The sequence below is a fragment of the Pempheris klunzingeri genome, chromosome 4 (genome assembly GCF_042242105.1).
Source record: "Pempheris klunzingeri isolate RE-2024b chromosome 4, fPemKlu1.hap1, whole genome shotgun sequence".
Lineage (NCBI taxonomy): Eukaryota > Metazoa > Chordata > Actinopteri > Acropomatiformes > Pempheridae > Pempheris > Pempheris klunzingeri.
The window spans coordinates 1257726-1276972 of NC_092015.1; the positions used below are offsets into that span (position 1 = coordinate 1257726).

General features: G+C 47.8%; 2 protein-coding genes across 3 annotated transcripts; one reads left to right on the plus strand and one right to left on the minus strand.

Annotated features, from left to right (window-relative positions):
- Positions 1-458: 458 nt before the first annotated feature.
- esrrd (estrogen-related receptor delta) lies at positions 459-5048 on the plus strand. Its single transcript, XM_070829043.1, has 6 exons — positions 459-606; positions 1562-1678; positions 2000-2107; positions 2187-2348; positions 2440-2712; positions 4810-5048. Exons 1-6 carry the CDS (start codon positions 489-491, stop codon positions 5046-5048), a joined length of 1017 nt encoding a protein of 338 aa, XP_070685144.1. The 5' UTR covers positions 459-488.
- Positions 5049-8401: 3353 nt separating this feature from the next.
- shkbp1 (SH3KBP1 binding protein 1) lies at positions 8402-17697 on the minus strand. Of its 2 annotated transcripts, XM_070829503.1 has the most exons (18): positions 17514-17697; positions 16393-16446; positions 15679-15724; positions 15459-15591; positions 15309-15389; positions 14999-15169; positions 14733-14823; positions 14444-14634; positions 14202-14317; positions 13166-13253; positions 12460-12576; positions 12289-12306; positions 11408-11578; positions 11160-11315; positions 10962-11058; positions 9670-9854; positions 9477-9579; positions 8402-9355 (listed from the first exon to the last, which is right to left on the minus strand). In XM_070829503.1, the coding sequence occupies exons 1-18, from the start codon at positions 17567-17569 to the stop codon at positions 8611-8613; spliced, it is 2619 nt and encodes an 872-aa protein (XP_070685604.1). In that variant the 5' UTR covers positions 17570-17697; the 3' UTR covers positions 8402-8610. The 2 variants fall into 2 exon arrangements, with proteins under 2 accessions (XP_070685604.1, XP_070685605.1); XM_070829504.1 differs by lacking the exon at positions 12289-12306.
- Positions 17698-19247: the final 1550 nt, after the last annotated feature.

Consider the following 19247-nt stretch of genomic DNA (forward strand, 5'->3'; position numbering starts at 1 on the left):
CGGTCTCCGGCCTCCTTCCTCCACTCCTCCCCCCTCAGTCCCTCCTTCCCCCTGGACTCCACGCCTTCTCTCAGCCCCTCACACCCGCCCTTCCTCCTGCCCAGCCCGACCTCCTCCTCCTCCTCCTCCTCCTCCTCCTACAACAGCCTCCTCTGTGGAGCGCCGGATCCCGACTCCCCGACGGGATCTAGTTCCAGCGGGGGAAGCGTAGGAAGTGGCGCCGTGATGTCAGAGGCTGCGGTGCGGTTTTCGATGTCTCAGACGGGTTCGTTCTCAGCGCAGGTGAAGAAGCTTTTCGGTTTTATTTCACACACACACACACACACCTGCTGCCCCACATGTAGATTAATCCGCCGCTGCAAATAGTCCCAACCTGCTGGCTTCACATACCTCCCAGATGGAGAGGGTTCAAACACCACGAGCAGAGACTTGAGAGTGTCTCCTGTCTGCAGGTGGACTCCATCCTCAGGGGGGACTACCTGACGCCGATGGGTGCCGCCGGGCCCAAGAGGCTCTGTCTGGTGTGTGGAGACTTCGCCTCCGGGTATCACTACGGCGTGGCGTCCTGCGAGGCCTGCAAGGCCTTCTTCAAGAGGACCATCCAAGGTGAGAGCGGCGGGGGGGGGGGGTTAATCAATGAGCGAGTTAACAGGCGCAGCTGATCAATACGGCAGCACTCTGCATTGATTAGTGTGTGAAGATACGAGCTCACTCATCAGCTGTAACAGCATCACAGGGCTCATTGATCGATTGGTTCTGTCTGATCGGTTCAGTCATCAGTGTGTCACTGATCTATGGAAGCCAACAGGGGCCAAAAAGACTTAAAGTTCATAAACTCTGAACATCTAATAAGAAGATGGACGCCACAATTTGGTGTTTACATAACCAGTTAAAACGTTTCTGAATTAGTCCAGAAACAGGAGTTATATCACTCTCTTCAAAGCCACCAGACTCCATTGACAAAAACAGTAATTTTACCTCAAAGAACACAGGAGCTGCTGGTCTACAGCTGCCTCCATCAGTTAGTTTGTTTGTGTGGTTTTGTGTTACACAAATGTTGTGTTGGATCTGAATGAACCCTTTAAAACACCAAAGTCACAAAATAACACAAACAAACTAACAGATCAAGGCAACAGTGGACCAGCTAAATCACTATTTTAGTGAATGTAGTCTGGTGTGTGTGCAGAGAGCAATATAACGGCTGTTTGTGGTTAAACCAAAAGGATCTTCCAGGTCTCTCTCTGTTATTCTAAGTGTGTGACAGCATCATGGAAAGGATCCCTACAGAGAGAGACCTGGAAGATCCTTTTGGTTTAACCACAAACAGCACACACACCAGACTCCATTCACTAAAACAGGGATTTTAACTTTGAAGAGCATCACAGAGGTTTAGTTATTTCAACGTGAAATAATTAGTTTTAAAATAATTCAACATGCAGAAAATCTCTTTTTCTGTTTATTTATAGTTCATCCAGGCAGGTAGAGTGACGAGAACTCATTGGTTAATTTCAGCGCTGGTCACTGAGCTTCCTGTGTGTGCTTCCTGTTTGTGGTTACCTAGGCAACATCGAGTACAGCTGTCCCGTGATGAACGAGTGCGAGATCACCAAGCGGAGGAGGAAAGCCTGCCAGGCCTGCCGCTTCCAGAAATGTCTCCAGGCCGGGATGATGAGGGAAGGTACGTCCCATCAGTCAGTGCAACTTCCCATGAGCCTTTGCAGCGTTGTTGAGCCTCTGTTAGACAGCTCAGGGCCACAAAACTACAGAGAGACGCAGAACAAAGACAGAAAAATGATCACAAACAAACTCAAAGAGACTAGAAACATAAAAAAGATGCAACATAATCTTCAAGAAACACAAAACAACTACAAAGAGCTGCTAACATGAGAACAACCGTCGCTCTCAGCTGAGCGGTAAAACGCCAGGCGCTCCCGAGGCTCCCCGGGCCTGGACGGATGTCAGGGTGGGCTGAGCAGGAAACCTCGTCTCTGTGTTGCAGGTGTTCGCATGGACCGAGTGAGGGGGGGGCGTCAGAAGTACAAGAGGCGGGTGGAGACCGGGCTGAGTTTATACACCAGGACGCCGTACGGCCAGGCCGCCGGCAGCAGTGAGTTCACACACACGCTCGCTCAGCGTCTTGCTGCTGGAGTGTTTGTCTATGTGTGCTGATCGCTGCCGTCCTTCAGGAAACAAGGTGATCTCCCACCTGTTGGTGACGGAGCCCGCCCCTCTGGCCGCCAGCCAGGACGACTCGACCGGTGACGGCAGCCTGCGGACCCTGCTGACCCTCTGCGACCTGCTGAACCGGGAGCTGCTCGTTCTGATCGGCTGGGCTAAACAGATCCCAGGTAGGAGGACCGCAGAGCCTCGCACCTGTCACATTAATACTCGCCGGCTCACCTGAGTGACACCTGCCCCCCTCTGCCCCTCCCCTCTCAGGTTTCTCCGGGCTCTCATTGGTCGATCAGATGTCGCTGCTGCAGAGCGGCTGGATGGAGGCGCTGCTGGTGGGCGTCGCCTGGCGGTCGCAGGGCGCAGCGGGGGAGGAGCTCGTGTTCGCCGGGAACCTGCGGTTGGACGAGGCTCAGTGTCGAGCCGCGGGATTGGCCGACCTGTACGAGGCGCTGCGTCACCTGACGGCCAAATACCAGGCGATGAACCTGAGCCCCGAGGAGGTGGTGACGCTGAAGGCCATGGCGCTCGCCAACTCTGGTACTAAACAAATAATATACAACATTTTTCTGCTTTGAGAACTTTAACTTTTAGTAAGTAACTCCACTGTTCAATGACTGATGGGTACTAAAAGTGTTGGAACTGGTCCAAATGTGCTTGTTTTAGCCACTGACAGGCTCAGATTGTTATTCTAAGTGTCTGTTTGTGGTTAAACCAAAAGGATCTTCCAGGTCTCTCTCTGTAGGGATCCTTTCCATGATGCTGTCAGCCGTTATATCGCTCTCTGCACACACACCAGACTACATTCACAAAAATAGGGATTTTAGCTCACAGGACACAGGAGCTGCTGCCTCCATCAGTTAGTTTAGTTGTGTTATTGTGTGTTACACTAATAATTTTGCTTGATCAGCTAATTCTTTAAAACTCCAGAGTTATAAAATAACACAAACAGACCAACCAAGCCAGACAGCAGTTGACTGTGTTCTACAAGGTAAAATTAGTGTTTTTGTGAATGGAGTCTGGTGTGTTTCCTGAGAGCGATATAACAGCCCGTTTGGTGTCTGCTGGCTGAGGTGATCTACTGGACCAGTTCCAACACTTTTACTACCTACCAGTCACTCACACACCAGGATGAGGACAGATGGTTGTTCATTTTTTCTGATTAAACTTTCGTACTTTTTAATTTGTTATGAACAAACAGTCAGTGTAACTGTGGGGGAGGCTGTTGCCCCCTAATGCCCCCTAATGCCCCCTGGACTGCAGATCTGCCCCTGACCCAGCAGCCTGAAAACTGATATTGATTTACAAATATAAGAGAGGAGACGTTTGGGCGGAGGGTGGGGGGGCTCGATGATCCCAGAGGAGTGGTTATTGATATTGATCAGAGGCTGGGAGCACACAGCATCGCAGTATTGATCAGCTCCATAAACTTCCTTTTTTTTGAGGGTGCTGGGTCGACCTGATGTGGTGTCTGTGCCCCCCCCCCCAAAAAAATCTGCTTTTAATCAAACAGGAGGAACTGGGGCACTTATTGGGGACTATTTCTAGCGGCGGATTAATCCATATTTGGTGCTGTAGTGACATCAGGACTGTGTGTGTGTGTGTGTGTGTGTGTGTGTGTGTGTGGAGCTCTGAGGCTCTTGTTGATGCTAACGGCAGCAGCTGATCAATAACATCAGACTGGCAGTGTATGACTGTGTTAAACACTGCTGTTGAAGCAGTGCATGATGGGATACCGGTTGGTCCTCCCAGCTGAAGTCTGGTCAGTCTCCCACTGTCTGAGCCTCGGATCAATACACTGTATTGATAGACTCGGTTATGGATCTATAAACTGCTAACTGTCAGCTGGAGGACACAGAGAGAGTGTGTGTGTGTGTGTGTGTGTGTGTGTGTGTGTGTGTGTGTGTGTGTGTGTGTGTCTGACCTTGACTCCCACTTCACCGTCTCAGATTCTGTTTGTCTCCGACGTGATTTTTCCGTTTGTCTCATTTTCTAAACAAACAATAAAAAAGCAAAAATATGAAGATTATTATTATGAAGTCATTAATTATTCGCTGTTGATCAAATCTAATAACACACACAAGGAAGCGGATCAATAACTGCTAATAACTGATAGGACTGCTGGCAGTTCAATGAAAAAGGCAAAAACAAAGCAAACAAAGAATTAGAAAAATACAGTGGGTTTTCAGTGGAGGTCACATGATCAACAGATCCCCTTATGACATCATGAAGGGAGCCAGATCTAAACAGCATGTTTTTACTGAAGGTGGAGCAGGGGGCGGGTCTTTACTCAGAGGGGGCGGGTCTTTACCCTGGAGGGGCGGGTCTTTACCCTGGAGAGGCGGGTCTTTACTCAGAGGGGGCGGGTCTTTACCCTGGAGAGGCGGGTCTTTACTCAGAGGGGGCGGGTCTTTACTCAGAGGGGGCGGGTCTTTACCCTGGAGGGGCGGGTCTTTACTCAGAGGGTTTCTAATAAACAGTTTTCATTAAAAACTGACAAACTTCCTGTGTGAAACTAAAAACTAAAAATATATTTTACCTGACTCCTGGTGTGTGTGTGTGTGTGTGTGTGTGTGTGTGTGTGTGTGTGTGTGTGTGTGTGTGTGTGTGTGTGTGTGTGTGTGTGTGTGCCATCAGACGCCGACCCCGTGGACTGTCCGGACTCGGTGCAGCGGTTCCAGGACGGGCTCCACGAGGCCCTGCAGGAGTACGAGGCGTCCCGCAGGGAGCAGCACCGGGCCGGCCGGCTGCTCATGAGCCTCCCGCTGCTGCGGCAGACGGCCGACCGCGCCGTGCAGGATCTCCTGCGGCTGCACCGCGGCCGCCGCGTGCCCCTGCACAAGCTGCTGCTGGAGATGCTGGACGCCAAGGCCTGAACACGTTTTCACACCGTTTAGATTTTCAGTCTATTTTTGTAAAGAAGATATTTATTTTTTTCAGTGTGTGTACCTTGACGATGAGCTGGTTGCCGTAGCAACAGCCAGGTAGGGCTGATTGTTTCCTGCTCATTAGGTGGATCCTCTCAGCTGTTAACGGACTCTAGTTCATTAAAGGCTTTTGGAATAAAAACAGGATTCTCGTCAGTCAGTTGTTTTATTTTTTCATACAAAGTCCAACATGAAACAACAAAGCTGCTCCGGATCAATAAAGTTTAAAGTTACAAAACAAAAAACAGGCCGTTCAGAGCCACAGGTGCTGCATTCAGGGGTCGTAGGAAACATGAAAATCTACATTAAACTACAAGGGTGAATTCTGTAAAATTACTGACATTATCAATTAATCTCAGGATGTTTTTTATTGATCTTTTCAACATTAGATTATTAATATGGTGTTTTTAAACTTATTAATTTTCACCAATTAATCTGCTTGTTTCTCAGTTTGCAGTAAAACCCAAAAAGATGAAACAATATAAAAACAGAAAAACTTTTTTTTTTTTTTTACTTTTAGTCTAAAAGTAACTAATTTTGAATCTAATCAGATTTCTCTTCATTGATTGATTAATCGTCTGATTAGTTGATTCAGGCTGAATGAAAAGGGAAAGAACTAAAGTTTGATTTTTCAGACTTTAAAGGTTCAGTTTTACAGTAAATTATGAAATAAATTCACAAAAAGGTCAAAATGAAGTAGGAATGTCTGAAATTGTTGGTTCATTTGTTTTGTTTTTACAATATTTATTTCATTAATGTCTTTTTATCCACTGAGTATTGAACACGTCCATAGAAACGATCGGTCAACTGAAAAGCCAATTGATAAAGAAAATAACAACAGTTAAGGCCGTAAATCTGAACGTCACAGAGAACAAACATTAAATAGGTAGAAACAAACACACTGAAGGTTTGATGCTGAAAGAAAAATGTCTAATTTATCTGAAATTAATCCCACTGTGATTAAAGGGACAGTTCAGATTATATGAGGTGTGTTGCGTATGGAGTATTTAGAATATTTTCACTGCCGTCAGACTGGAGCCTTGACATCCATCTATTCTCACTTCAAAGCCTCCAAAACGGTAATTTGAACATGAAGGAGGAGTTATTCTTGTTTTATTGTGTGACTTTGGTGTTTTTAAAGGGTTAGTTTGGACACAATAACACAAACTGTTCTGTTCTCTAAAATCCCTGTTTTAGTGAATGTAGTCTGGTGTGTGTGCTGTTTGTGGTTAAACCAAAAGGATCTTCCAGGTCTCTCTCTGTAGGGATCCTTTCCATGATGCTGTCACACACTTAGAATAACACTCTGAGCCTGTCAGTGTTGCTGTATCAGTTTGGATCCAAACTAACGCTTTAAAACACAAGTCACAATAGTAGACCATCAACTCCCGCGAGGTTAAATGACTGTTTTTTTGAATGGAGTCTGGTGGCTTTGAAGAGAGCGATATAACAGCTTCAGTTAGATGGTGAAAATACTGTAAATGCAGCGTACAATAAAAGTCATATTAATGTGAGTCAATGGACCTCAGACAACCACACTTAATCACCCAAACTGTTCCTTTAAAGAAACACTGACTCTGCTCACAGGAAGAAGAAAACAATAAGGCAGCAGTGAAGGTGAACTTACAGGAGGTTTGGATGGAGGACGACTCTCCTTTCAACAGGAAATACATCAAATTAAAGGAGGAAGACGCCGGAAGGGAAACCGCTTCCTGGAACATAAACACTTTATTTTACAGGTCCAGACTTTCCCTAAAAGTTTCCTGGAAAGAACGTCGAGTTAAGAGCTTTTAACAAACAGAATCCAGCTAGTATCAATGACTTACCAGCCGTCTATCTGAATCCAGGTGGTCAATTAAATGAATTATTCCACCAGGAACAATTGTTAGAAATACTCAGATCCTTTAAGGAAAAGTAGAAATACTACAGAGTAACAGTACTCTGATACCAGTAACAGTCCTGTGATCAACGTTTTCCTTTTTCATCAATATCAGCATCAAATAAACGGAAGAAATATCAAAAATAAAAGTACAACATGTGTCTCTTAGATGTGGTGATGAAGTAGAAAGTGTAAAACTTAGTGAAAGTACTCAAATAAAGTACAAGTATCTCAGAACTGTACTCAAGTTCTTGAGTAATAAATTAACAAAGTCCTATTTTCTCTCTAATTGCTTCCATAAATGTAATTATTGGGAAATTATTGGTCAAATCTGGACCCGTAAAACAAAATGTTATCGTTACAGAGCTGCCGCCTGATTGGCTGTAACAGTGAGGCGTTCAGGCGCGTTTCGTTCGTCACAGTGTGAATTTAGCATCCGACCTACTCACACACACACACACATTAGAAAAATAAAGCTTTTATACAAACTTTTTCTTCTTAAACAGACTCGTCAGACTGTTACAGTTAGAAAATGGTCCTGGTTAAAGATTCATCATCTTCAGGTCATAAACTAAAAACCTCTTTTCTCTCTCGGTTATAAAAAGCTACAAAAACAGAGGTAATCAATAGTCAATATTTCTGGTTACAGCAGTGAAGACAGCAGATTCACCACCAACACTCACTAACTCATGAAACTACGGCCAGGATTTCACACCAACACAGCTGCTTTTACTGTAGATATGATGCTAACAGGCTAAAGCTAACAGGCTCCAGGTCATGATATGATGCTAACAGACTACAGCTAACAGGCTCCTGGTGATGATATGATGCTAACAGACTAAAGCTAACAGGCTCCTGGTGATGATATGATGCTAACAGGCTAAAGCTAACAGGCTCCAGATGATGATATGATGCGAACAGGCTAAAGCTAACAGGCTCCAGATGATGATATGATGCGAACAGGCTAAAGCTAACAGGCTCCAGATGATGATATGATGCTAACAGGCTAAAGCTAACAGGCTCCAGATGATGATATGATGCTAACAGGCTAAAGCTAACAGGCTCCAGGTAATGATATGGTGCTAACAGGCTAAAGCTAACCGGCTCCAGGTAATGATATGATGCTAACAGGCTAAAGCTAACAGGCTCCAGGTAATGATATGATGCTAACAGGCTAAAGCTAACAGGCTAAAGCTCAGTCAAAACCAGCGGTTGTTTGCGAGAAAGGAGAAGCGGTTTCATAAATGATGAATCTTGGTGGTAAATCTGTTTAGCGAGCGGTCGAGTCACAGACCTACGAGCCCTTTCACGTCAGAGTCAGTTGATTAATTTATCATGTAGAAATATTGATTAGTGCAGCTTTACTGAAACAGTCAGTGGAGACTCTCGGCGGTTCGTCCCGTCGTCCTGTTTCTCAGCTTCATTTTCTCACCTGGCAGTTAGTTAGATAGTTGGTTAGCTAGTTAGTCACTGTCGTGTCGACCGGAAGCCACCAGCATGCGGTAACCATGGCAACAGGGCTGCATTTGGCAGGTGACTGGCGAGTTTCTTGTCCCAAAGTGACGACAGAAATCCAAACCCGTCCGGATCGACTGAACCTTTCCGCTCACGTGTTGGAGTCCCAACAGCCAATCAGAAGCTGGTCTCGTTCATGTGCGGCTTGGGGCTGGAGGGGGGGGCCGCGGCGGCGGGGACGTCCGGACTCGCCGGGCTCTCGGGGGAAGTCAGGACATCAGCAGGAGGCGTCGTAGGAGGCGTTGCGACGCTGCGGCGAGGTGAGACGGGCGCCTGAGACCGGGTCGGGCTGACGGCTGGGGCTGGAGGGGGGGCGGGGGTTGACGGGGGAGGGGGCGTGGCCCTGCGGTGCGACGAAGATGAGGTTAACGGCGAAGATGACAGCGATGAAGGTGTCCCTGGGGAGTGGCGTGCACCGGGCGACACGGAGAAGGTGGTGGGGGTCCTGAGGCCGAATCTGGCCTCTAACTCGCTGCACACCGCTAAGCTCCGTCTGACGCCGTCCGACCCCGCCGGGGCGCCGAACACAGAACCTGCCGCTGCCTCCGAACCCTTGGCGAGCTCCTGGCAGCGCTCCACGAAGCTCCCCCTGCGGACGGACCCCCACTCTCTGTCCGGGTGCCTGGTGGGCCGAGGGCTGGCGGTCTGGCCGGGGCTGGAGGTGGAGCTGTGGGCGGGGATGGCGAGGGTCTGCGGTCCTGAGAAGGCGGAGTCTCTGACAGGCTTGGCGAGGGGCACGGGGGGCGGAGCCTGCCGAGGGAGGCTGCCGCACAGCGAGGTGGACGAACCCGAAGCTCCGGCTCCTCGTCCTCCTGCGTGGAGACGCTCCGCCCTGAAGCCGTCGCTGAGCTGAGAGTGAAGACTGCAGAGACAGGAAGTGACACGGGTCAACAGCGACCTCTGGAGCTGTTGTCAGGGCAACAAGCCCATCAGACCAAAGCGGTAAATGACATCACCACTTAATCGTAAAGACATTCAGGTACCTGCAGGTGGAGGCTCGGGGGGTGCTGTCAGGTGTCCTGGTCAGAGCGAGGTCACACTGGTCCAACAGCTCCAGCAGCTCCTCCTCCGTCGGCCCGCCCAGCGCTGCAGGACGACCAATGAGAGCCCACATCACTCACCGACCAATCACAGAAGCCCGTCTGTCGGTGAACGATAAAGTTTAAAGTGGCTCACCTCGGATGTCCACCTTGCCGGCGATCTCCATGGCGGTGGTCAGGTCCCACATCTGGATGCTGCCGTTGGCGTGACCGCTGAACAGGTACCGACGGGGCCGGGAGCCGATGCGACTCGAGCCCTCGCACTCGTGCACCATGAAGGACGTGATGGAGGTGCTGTCCACCGAACGCACCTCACACACCCTGACACACACACACACACACACACACAATCATTGTCTGGCCATGACGCCTTCTTTGGGGAACAGATGACACATAAATTAACCAAAAACTCCCGTGGGACCATGGGAGTTTTTTGTCCGGTCAGTTGGTGACAGTTGTCGGTGGTTTCTTCTTCTGTGGGTCTGTGCTCAGAGGAGTCACAGCCTGGCTAACGCTGCCACCTGGTGGACGGCCGTGGCCCCACAGAGCACCAGAAGACAAAAGAACAATCAATACCAGCCGATCGGGCTCAAAGACGACCGACATCAGACACTGAGGTCGCTCATCTAAAGTGTGATTTTAATGTTTCACAATAAAAGCCTCTTAAATGAGGGAATCAGGTTTGCTGCCGATGAAGTTTTGACATCAAAGAATTTGCCTCATTATACTGGAGCATGATTAGGAGATGTAAATATAGAATATAAACATATTCTGTGTGAGAAAATATCCTGAAAATATGTGCAGTGTGTCTGTTTTTAAAGTCAAAGAGCTGTAGAAAAAAAAGGGGTTTTAATTTGAAAGAGAAACAGGAAACAGAAGCAGATCAGAGATTAAAGAGGCTTCATCACTGAAACATGACGACTTTTCTTATCCAACAGGTCTGCAGAGCGTCTGCAGAGCGTCACGACGACGGCGCCGTTACGAAAAGTTCACAGATTTTCAAGTCCAAGTGCTCAAAATAGTTTTGTAGCTTTACAGAAACCGTCACCGCGCTCAGAAACAAACGGTACGAGGACACGGCGTCATTTTGCTGCTTAAAAACAAACAAACAACAGTGGACGAAGAGTTTCTGACTAAATACTGTTGAATACTTGATTCTGATTGGTCAGTTCCAGCTTGTGTGTCATTCCTGCTGCTGTGGACGCTGCTCTGAAGCAATAACATCATTTTTAAATCTAGAAAATGTTTCTAAGTCAGGGTTCGTGTCTGATCGTCTCTGTGCAGAGCTTCTGTTTCTCAGCCAACAATAAAACAGGATCTTAAACTTGAAGCTTGGTTTAAATGTAATGAAACGCTGAACATCGCCGGTCCGACAGCGTTCGTGTGAAGAAGCGTTTAAACAGAGCGTCCGTCCGTCTGAACTCTCACCTCTTTCCGTTGGACGACAGCCTGACGTAGAGTTTATCGGTGTCGGGGACGACTCTCTGGATGAACACCTGCTGGTCGTCTCTCTCTCCGTACGGACCTGAAACACACACGGTGACCAGCTGACCTCCACCTGAACGGGACTCAGTTTCAGAGCCACAGCAAAGATTTGGGCATCATGCGAGTCCATCTTCTGTTCACCTATTTCTGTCCCAGCGCTGCAGCCGCCGTGTCCGTCCACGTCGTCCAGGCTGAGGATCTTGAAGGAGGTGAGCGGCGTGGACCCCGGCTGGGTGGAGATCATCCCTCGGAACCGGGTCACCGTCCACGTCCGCACGTGGTTGTTGTCTGCACAGACTGACAGAGGACAGGACAGGACCACCTTCAGTGAGGGCCGGCGGCTTCATTCTCGCCGCAGGTGTGGACGCGGGCGCCCGTCAGACTCGTACCTGAGATCAGGTGTTTCTCAGACAGCATGATCTTGGTGACGGGGCTGCGGTGGACAGAGAAGGTCTGGAAGAGCTGCGGCCCCGAGCCGACCGTCTCTGGATGCTGGACGATGACTCGAACCGTCCCAGAACTGGTCCCGTACGCGATCTCGATCCAGTTCCCACTGTCACCTGATCACATGACCGGTAACAGTTAAAGCTCGGCTCAAACACTGATTTCAAGGAGAATACTGCTATTTTAACCTGGGTCCTCTCTGTCCACATCCTGGTGTCTAAATGACTGGTAGGAACAAAAAGTGTTGGAACTGGTCCTGTAGCCGACACCAGGAGACACCAGACTCCATTGACAAAAACAGTGATTTTATCTCACACAACACGGAGGTTGCTGGTCCACCAGTTAGTTAGTTTGTGTTATTGTGTGTTACACAAATATTTAGTTGGACCTGAACAAACCGTTGAAAACACCAAAGTCACACAATAACACAAACACACTACCTGATGGAGGCAGCAGCAGAGCAGCAGCTCCTGTGTCCTGTTCTCTAAAATCCCTGTTTTAGTGAATGTAGTCTGGTGTGTGTGCTGTTTGTGGTTAAACCAAAAGGATCTTCCAGGTCTCTCTCTGTAGGGATCCTTTCCATGATGCTGTCACACACTTAGAATAACACTCTGAGCCTGTCAGTGGATCAAACAAGCTCTTTTAGTGGACCTACTGTGATCAGGTGCAGTTGTCCCAAAGGATCACGTTGCAGCCATTGCAGCCCGTTTGGTGGCTGCTGGCTGAGGTGATCTACTGGACCAGTTCCAACACTTTTACTACCTACCAGTCACTCACACACCAGGATGTGGACACAGAGGACCCAGGTTTAGAAATACTGAAGTACCTTTTAACCCACAAGCAGCTGTAAATCAAACACAGTTACAAAACAGTTAAAATCAGGAGGAATGTGATTAAACTTTGGGTCTGATACTCTACAAGAACATCCGGTCACTACAAGCAGTCTGACAGCAGAAGCAGCAGTATGAGAGGAGCAGTGCTGTAGAGAGTTCCCTACTGGTTTTGGGGGTGAGGTAGACACTGAGGGCAGTGATGGCGTCTTCAGTCGGGTCTCTGTACAGCTCCGTCACCAGCAGGTCATTGTCCTTCATCCTCAGAGGAAACTTCTGCACATCTGGCACACAGAACAACAGACAGCAGTGACTCTCTGTAACATCACAGCAGCTCCAGCTGAAGCTTCAGCCCACAAACCACCGAGCGACAGCAGATTTGCTGCTTTTCCTTTGAATTAATTGATTATTTTAATATATTTTTAAAGGACAATTCCAGTATTTTTACACCTGGACCATTTTTTTTTTAACCTCGTAGGCTCAATGTCACAATAACACAATCTAACCAATCGAGGCAGCGACTGCAGCTCTCTGTGAGCTAAAATGACTGTTTTTGTTAATGGAGTCTGGTTCATTTCATTTCTGGTCATTTAGACACCAAAATATGTGCAAACAGGACCCACGTTTAAAAACAGTGGACGTCTCCTTTAATAGTGTTGAGCTCAGACTGCTGACTGGAGTGAAGGAGACACTTTGGGCTCATTGTGACGCTGTTTCTCACTATTTTCACCATTTCTACAAACCAAACAGTCAATGAATTGGTGGAGAAAATAATCCGACAGTAAAATCCTGCTTTTCCATCAACGATGAGGATCAGTAATCTACCGACTGTTCCCCCTGTCGTGGGTGTCACACAGGTGAGCTGTGACTCACCTATATAGTAGATGGATCCGTTGTTGCAGCCCAGGATGAGGAAGGATCCGGCGGTGTCGTAGCTGCTGATGGGAACCACGTCCTGATTCTGTGCAGAGACCAGACATTAATACTGAAAACCTCCAGTTTGACCTGTAGCTTCTGTGATCCGCCAACAGCTTCTCCTTTCAAAGGATAATCCAGTTTCTCCCCCTGGTCCTCTCTGTCCTCATCCTGGTGTGTGAGTGACTGGTAGGTAGTAAAAGTGTTGGAACTGGTCCAGTAGATCACCTCAGCCAGCAGCCACCAAACGGGCTGCAATGGCTGCAACGTGATCCTTTGGGACAACTGCACCTGATCACAGTAGATCCACTAAAAGAGCTTGTTTGATCCACTGACAGGCTCAGAGTGTTATTCTAAGTGTGTGACAGCATCATGGAAAGGATCCCTACAGAGAGAGACCTGGAAGATCCTTCTGGTTTAACCACAAACAGCACACACACCAGACTACATTCACTAAAACAGGGATTTTAGAGAACAGGACACAGGAGCTGCTGCTCTGCTGCTGCCTCCATCAGTCAGTTTACACAATATATATCATACTTATACAAGGTTGTTTATACTTTGTAACACAAATCAACATAAACAAACTAACCGATCGAGGAAGCAGTCGACCAGCAACTCTTGTGTTCCGTGAGGTAAAATTACTATTTTTATCAATGGAGTCTGGTGGGTTTGAGAAGAACAATATAATGTTGTTGTTATGTTGGCTGCCGGCTGAGGTCATCTACTGGACCAGTTCCAACACTTTTAGTACAAATGGGACCCAGGTTTAAATATATCAGAGTTCTCCTTCAAATTATTGGCTATTTTTTCCCACGTAGAGCTACAGTCAGTATTAACATGGCAGAAAACCCCCTCCAGGAGAGATTTACCTGGGAAACCAGGCGTCTCTGATCCCTCCCTCGATTACAGAAACCTGCTTTCTCACTTTGATGACTTGTAATAAACGAGCTGACCCGTTAGCTACGGCCCATCTGAGTGCGTCTGCGCCCACCTGCCAGTGTTTGGTGACGGCGTTCCAAACCCCGACCTTCCCCGTGTGGCTGGTGGCGATCAGCTGGTTACCAACGAAGAAGAGGGCCTCTACCGGCACGTTGAGACTGAAGACGCCTGCAGGAGACATTTCACACACACACGATGTTCGACTGACTCGTTCCTCTGGGTGTCGCTAAATATCCATCAGACATTTCAAACGTGAAGCCACGCGTGTCATTTTCTCGGTCGGAGGAGTCCCACCGATTTCGTTTCCGTTGCCGTCCGGGCAGATGGCCCACAGGATGATCTCCGTCCCCGAGGCGACGGCCACCATCTTGTCGTTGTCCCCCAGAGAGCCGGCCATCACCTTGGCGTTGAGCGCCACTCTGTCGATCACCCAATCGAGGCGAGGGGAGGTGAAGACCTGCTGCCACCCGGTGGACTCCTTCACCCTGAGAGAGGGGAGAGAAGCATGCAGGCCGCCATCAGTGACACACTGACTAACTAGTTATTGACTAGTGGGGGGGGCTGGTTATACGATGGTTTATACCTGTAGCAGACGACAAACTGAGCGTAGGCCACAGCGATCCAGTTGTGATGACCACAGATGATCCGAACCATCCCAGGGTCTGATAACTGACCTACACACACACAGAGACAGACACAGAGACACACACACACACACACACACACACACACACACACACACACAGACACACACAGGTTTTTATGGAAGGATTGTGGCAAATAAAGTATTTTCTCGTCTGTGTGTGTGTGAGTGTGTGTGTGTGTGTGTGTGTGTGTGTGTGTGTGTACCTCCTGGCGTCCTCTCCTCAGTAATGGTTCGGCCCAGTATCCCAGAGTTCCCCAGGTTGGGGGGCATGGTGTTGCTGCGTCTGACTGGCGCCCTCTCTGCAGCCACGACCCGGCCCGCCATGAACTGGGATCCCGCCACGCTGTGACGGTTGCGGCGTTTTGCCGGGTACACTGGGAAAACACGGACAGGAAGTGAGGAGGCGACAGAGAAACAGGCGGGGGAACACAAAGCAAAGCCACCATTTAATCACACCAGACCCTGAGGCTGAACGCAGCTCCTGATCGGCCCGTCAGGAGGCCGCAGGTGTACCTGGGGGAGGCAGGTAGCCGTTGAAGAGCACGTTTCCACAGGAGGATCGGTCCAGCTCGTCACACAGCTGCAGCTTCCGCACTGTGACACACAGACAGACTTTAGAGAGCCGGAGGGCTTGGACTGATCTTACTCACAGCGTGGACTCACCCAGCGGCGTGATGCCGTAGAACTCGGCCTCGTGCATGAGCATGTGCACGTTGATGGAGCGGGGGTGCAGCTCCTTGGTCCGCAGGAAGTTGAGGATGGTGGCGAACAGAGAGGGGTCCCTGTCGATGAAGATCTACGGCAAGAGAGGAGGGACAAGGTCAGAGCGGGGTCGGGTGTCGTGTCGCTAAACGGACAGCGAACTACGGCAGACTGTACTCACGGCGCCGGTTTCATCCTTCAGAGTCGAGATGCGGCCGCTCAGAAGACTGAAGAGGAAAACAGAACACAGGAGTGATCAGCGCAGAGACGCAGAAGAATTTACACTCATGTTACTGGACAGCAGCTGTTTCCATTAACGGAGGAAGATCCTTTTTATTCAACCACTAACAGCAATGATACAAATCTCTGCACACACACCAGACTCCATTCACAAAAGCAGGGATTTTAGCTCACAGGACACAGAAGTTTCTAGTTGCTCCAAACGAACCCTTTAAAAGACCAAAGTCACACAGTAACACAGACAAACTTAAACGATCAAGACCAGCAGCTCCTGTGTCCTGTTCTGTCCTGTTCTCTAAAATCCCTGTTTTAGTGAATGTAGTCTGGTGTGTGTGCTGTTTGTGGTTAAACCAAAAGGATCTTCCAGGTCTCTCTCTGTAGGGATCCTTTCCATGATGCTGTCACACACTTAGAATAACACTCTGAGCCTGGCAGTGGATCAAACAGAGAGGAGGTTTTCTTGAGAACACCTCCCCAAACTCCAGGTAAAAATCTCAACACTCAGTGTTCCATATTCATTGTTAAACGTAAAATATCTCAGATGCAAATGCAGATATTCTTGTGCAGACTCGTCCAATTTATAAAATACTTTGTGGTTTGCTGCATGAGGTGCTGTGTGTGTGTGTGTGTGTGTGTGTGTGTTTTCCGCACTGACCTGGAGAAAAAGGAGTCAGGAACCCACGTCAGCGTCTGTCTGGAGGTGCTGAACCTGTGAACAAACCTCATTAACTCACCTGAAACTAACAATCCTCATGTTTTCATGCATGCCTAGAATATCTATCTATCTATCTATCTATCTATCTATATAGATAGATAGATAGATAGATAGATAGATAGATATTAATCCAAGCATCAGATATAACAGGGAGCATTTTACTGCAACATGAGTACTTCAGGTACACTGGACACTTTTCCTCTGTGTGCAGGACGTCATGGAGTATTTCCAGTGTTTCACTTCAGTGAATGATCTGAACACTTCCGTCCCTTCTGGTCACTTCTGTGAGGAAACACCAGAAGCCTCTGATCATCAGTCTCTGTTGTACCTGACCCACCGCTAGCAGCTAGCTACCTGCTGCACCGAGTTCCATTAACGGACAGAGTACTTCCAGCAAACTCTTCCTCTCTAAAACTCACCTTTAACCCTAAAGAAAGTCCTGATTTAAATCTCATCAAATGTGGAAACTTATTCGTTTGTTTTTTTTAACGTATCTGAGGAAGAATCCGACTAGCTTGATGTTAGCTCAACCTTGTCCCTCCCCTGCTTCCATTGTCGGACACAGCACACCGCTAGCTAGCTAGCCTCAGCTGAATTTAAACCCTACCTCCCCTCTCTAAACCTCCCTCTCCCCTCTCTAAACCTCCCTCTCCCCTCTCTAAACCTCCCTCTCCCCTCTCTAAACCTCCCTCTCCCCTCTCAGTCTGGTGTTTCCTCCCTAACGAGGCTGTGTGCTGACAAAAGGGCCCCACCGGTTAGCTGGTGATCTGAAGCTAACAGCCAGGAGTGTCTGGCTGAAGAAAACCAGTTAACCGCCGGACATGAGCGTTAACTTCGGGTTAAAATTAGCTTAAATGGAGTTGGTGGACTGTTTGTTACTGACAGAAAAGTCTCAGAGGGTTTGTTGTGTGTCAGAAGTGACATTTTAACTGACTAAACCACCGGTGAGCTGCTGGGACACTGCCGCTAACGGTAACGGTAACGTCCCTTTATTAGCCGAGAGCTAGCCGAGAGCTAGCCGGGTTAGCCGACCCTCCCCGAACACCCCCCGGGCTCCTCACCGCTTCCCCCCGACGTTCAGGTGGATGATGTCCCCGCTCCTCGCCGAGTTAGACATCCTCTGCGGGGGCTGTCTTCTCCGGCAGTGAGCCTCCACCACGACAACAACAACACGCTCAGGTTTTAATCCATTTTCAGCAGAAAAGCAGCTTCCTTGTTTCTCACACTGACTTCCTGCTGCGGAGCGGCGGGAGCGAAACCCCGCCCTGGATCAGGAGCACCGGAGCAGGACCAGGACCAGGACTGGAGAGAAAACACGGACCGGGTTCTTAATGAGCTGGAGCCGGACTACAGCTCCTTCTATCTCAGGCTGTGTACTTTTTCTACCTGTAAAATAAAGAACACAGCAAATTACATAAAATAAAGGAACTACGTGTAAAAATACACCTATTAATATTATTATTGAACAGATTAAACTGACTTAAAATACTTTGCACTCTGCATCATGGCACTACTGTCACAGTCTTTTACATCTAAACTTGTATATATTCATATATTTACATAGAAAATAAATGTTTTATTTTGCTTGAGTTAAATTTGAAGTACACGAGAGCAGAGGAAACACCAAAGTCAGATTCCTTGTGTGTGTTCACATAAATGTCTAATAAAAGCTGATTCTGAATCTGAAAGATTAAAATTAAAATTTCAGATAAACTTTTTGATCAGATAACTCAAAATTATTTCTAATCATCTCTATCTGGACCTGTCGTACGTGGTTTGGGAATAAAAAGTTACATTCCCCGTCCTCACTGAAGCCGTTTTCTCACATGAAGTCACTTCTTTTATTTCCTGGAGAATCAGGTGTGAAAGTCGCCCTTTCACACATGTAGCCACAACCACACGGTCTGTGAACACACCAGCAGACTGAAACACTCTTAGATGAGAGTGTGTCCTGGCTGTGTGTGCTGCATTAAATCAGATGGAGGATGATGTTATTATTGAAGGACGTCTTTATCAAAACAGGTCCAGTTTGTTTGGCTGCACTGTAAACAGGCTCAGCCACTGTTTAGAGGTAATATAAAACCACACGGTAACCACGGTAACCACGGTAACTACAGGTGTCCCAAAAAATCAACCAGGACTGAAATCTGAAGGATCACAACAGAGCAGTAAAACCCACTGCAGATACAATGCAGCCTCCAGTTTATGAAGATGATACTGTTCAGTTTGTCTACCAGACTCCACTGACAATAACCAGAATTTTACTTTGCAGAAAACAGGAGCTGCTGCATCAATGTTTGTGTTTGTTTGTGTTATCATGTGTTACTCAAATATTGTATTGAATCTGAACTGACCCTTTAAAAGACCAAAGTCACACATTAGCACTAATAAACTACCTGATGGAGGCAGCAGCAGAGCAGCAGCTCCTGTGTCCTGTTCTCTAAAATCCCTGTTTTAGTGAATGTAGTCTGGTGTGTGTGCTGTTTGTGGTTAAACCAAAAGGATCTTCCAGGTCTCTCTCTGTAGGGATCCTTTCCATGATGCTGTCACACACTTAGAATAACACTCTGAGCCTGTCTGTGGTGACTCCCAGTGTCCTGTGAGGTAAAATGGATCATGTATGTATGATACATGGGGGAATATGGGAGATGTTCATATGTAAAAGATCATATTCCTTTATCTTTATTTGGAATGTGGAAAAAGATGTGTTTTTAATATGCATTTATTCAGACATTTTTTATTTCCACATGCTTTTAAATATAGAAAAAATATGAATTAATTGTTTCTAAATAACA

What these genes read in the sequence shown, in the direction of transcription:
- shkbp1 (XM_070829503.1), bottom strand. Translation starts at nt 17,569, where the DNA reads ATGTCTAACTCGGCGAGGAGCGGGGACATCATCCACCTGAACGTCGGG. An exon ending in CGGCTACCTGCCTCCCCCAG is followed by an intron (nt 15,170 to 15,308) that starts GTACACCTGCGG and finishes GTGTTTTCCCAG; the next exon opens with TGTACCCGGCAAAACGCCGC. An exon ending in CTGTCGTCCAACGGAAAGAG is followed by an intron (nt 9,855 to 10,961) that starts GTGAGAGTTCAG and finishes TGTGTGTGTCAG; the next exon opens with GGTGTGTGAGGTGCGTTCGG.
- esrrd (XM_070829043.1), top strand. Translation starts at nt 489, where the DNA reads ATGGGTGCCGCCGGGCCCAAGAGGCTCTGTCTGGTGTGTGGAGACTTC. An exon ending in CTTCAAGAGGACCATCCAAG is followed by an intron (nt 607 to 1,561) that starts GTGAGAGCGGCG and finishes GTGGTTACCTAG; the next exon opens with GCAACATCGAGTACAGCTGT. An exon ending in GGCCGGGATGATGAGGGAAG is followed by an intron (nt 1,679 to 1,999) that starts GTACGTCCCATC and finishes TCTGTGTTGCAG; the next exon opens with GTGTTCGCATGGACCGAGTG.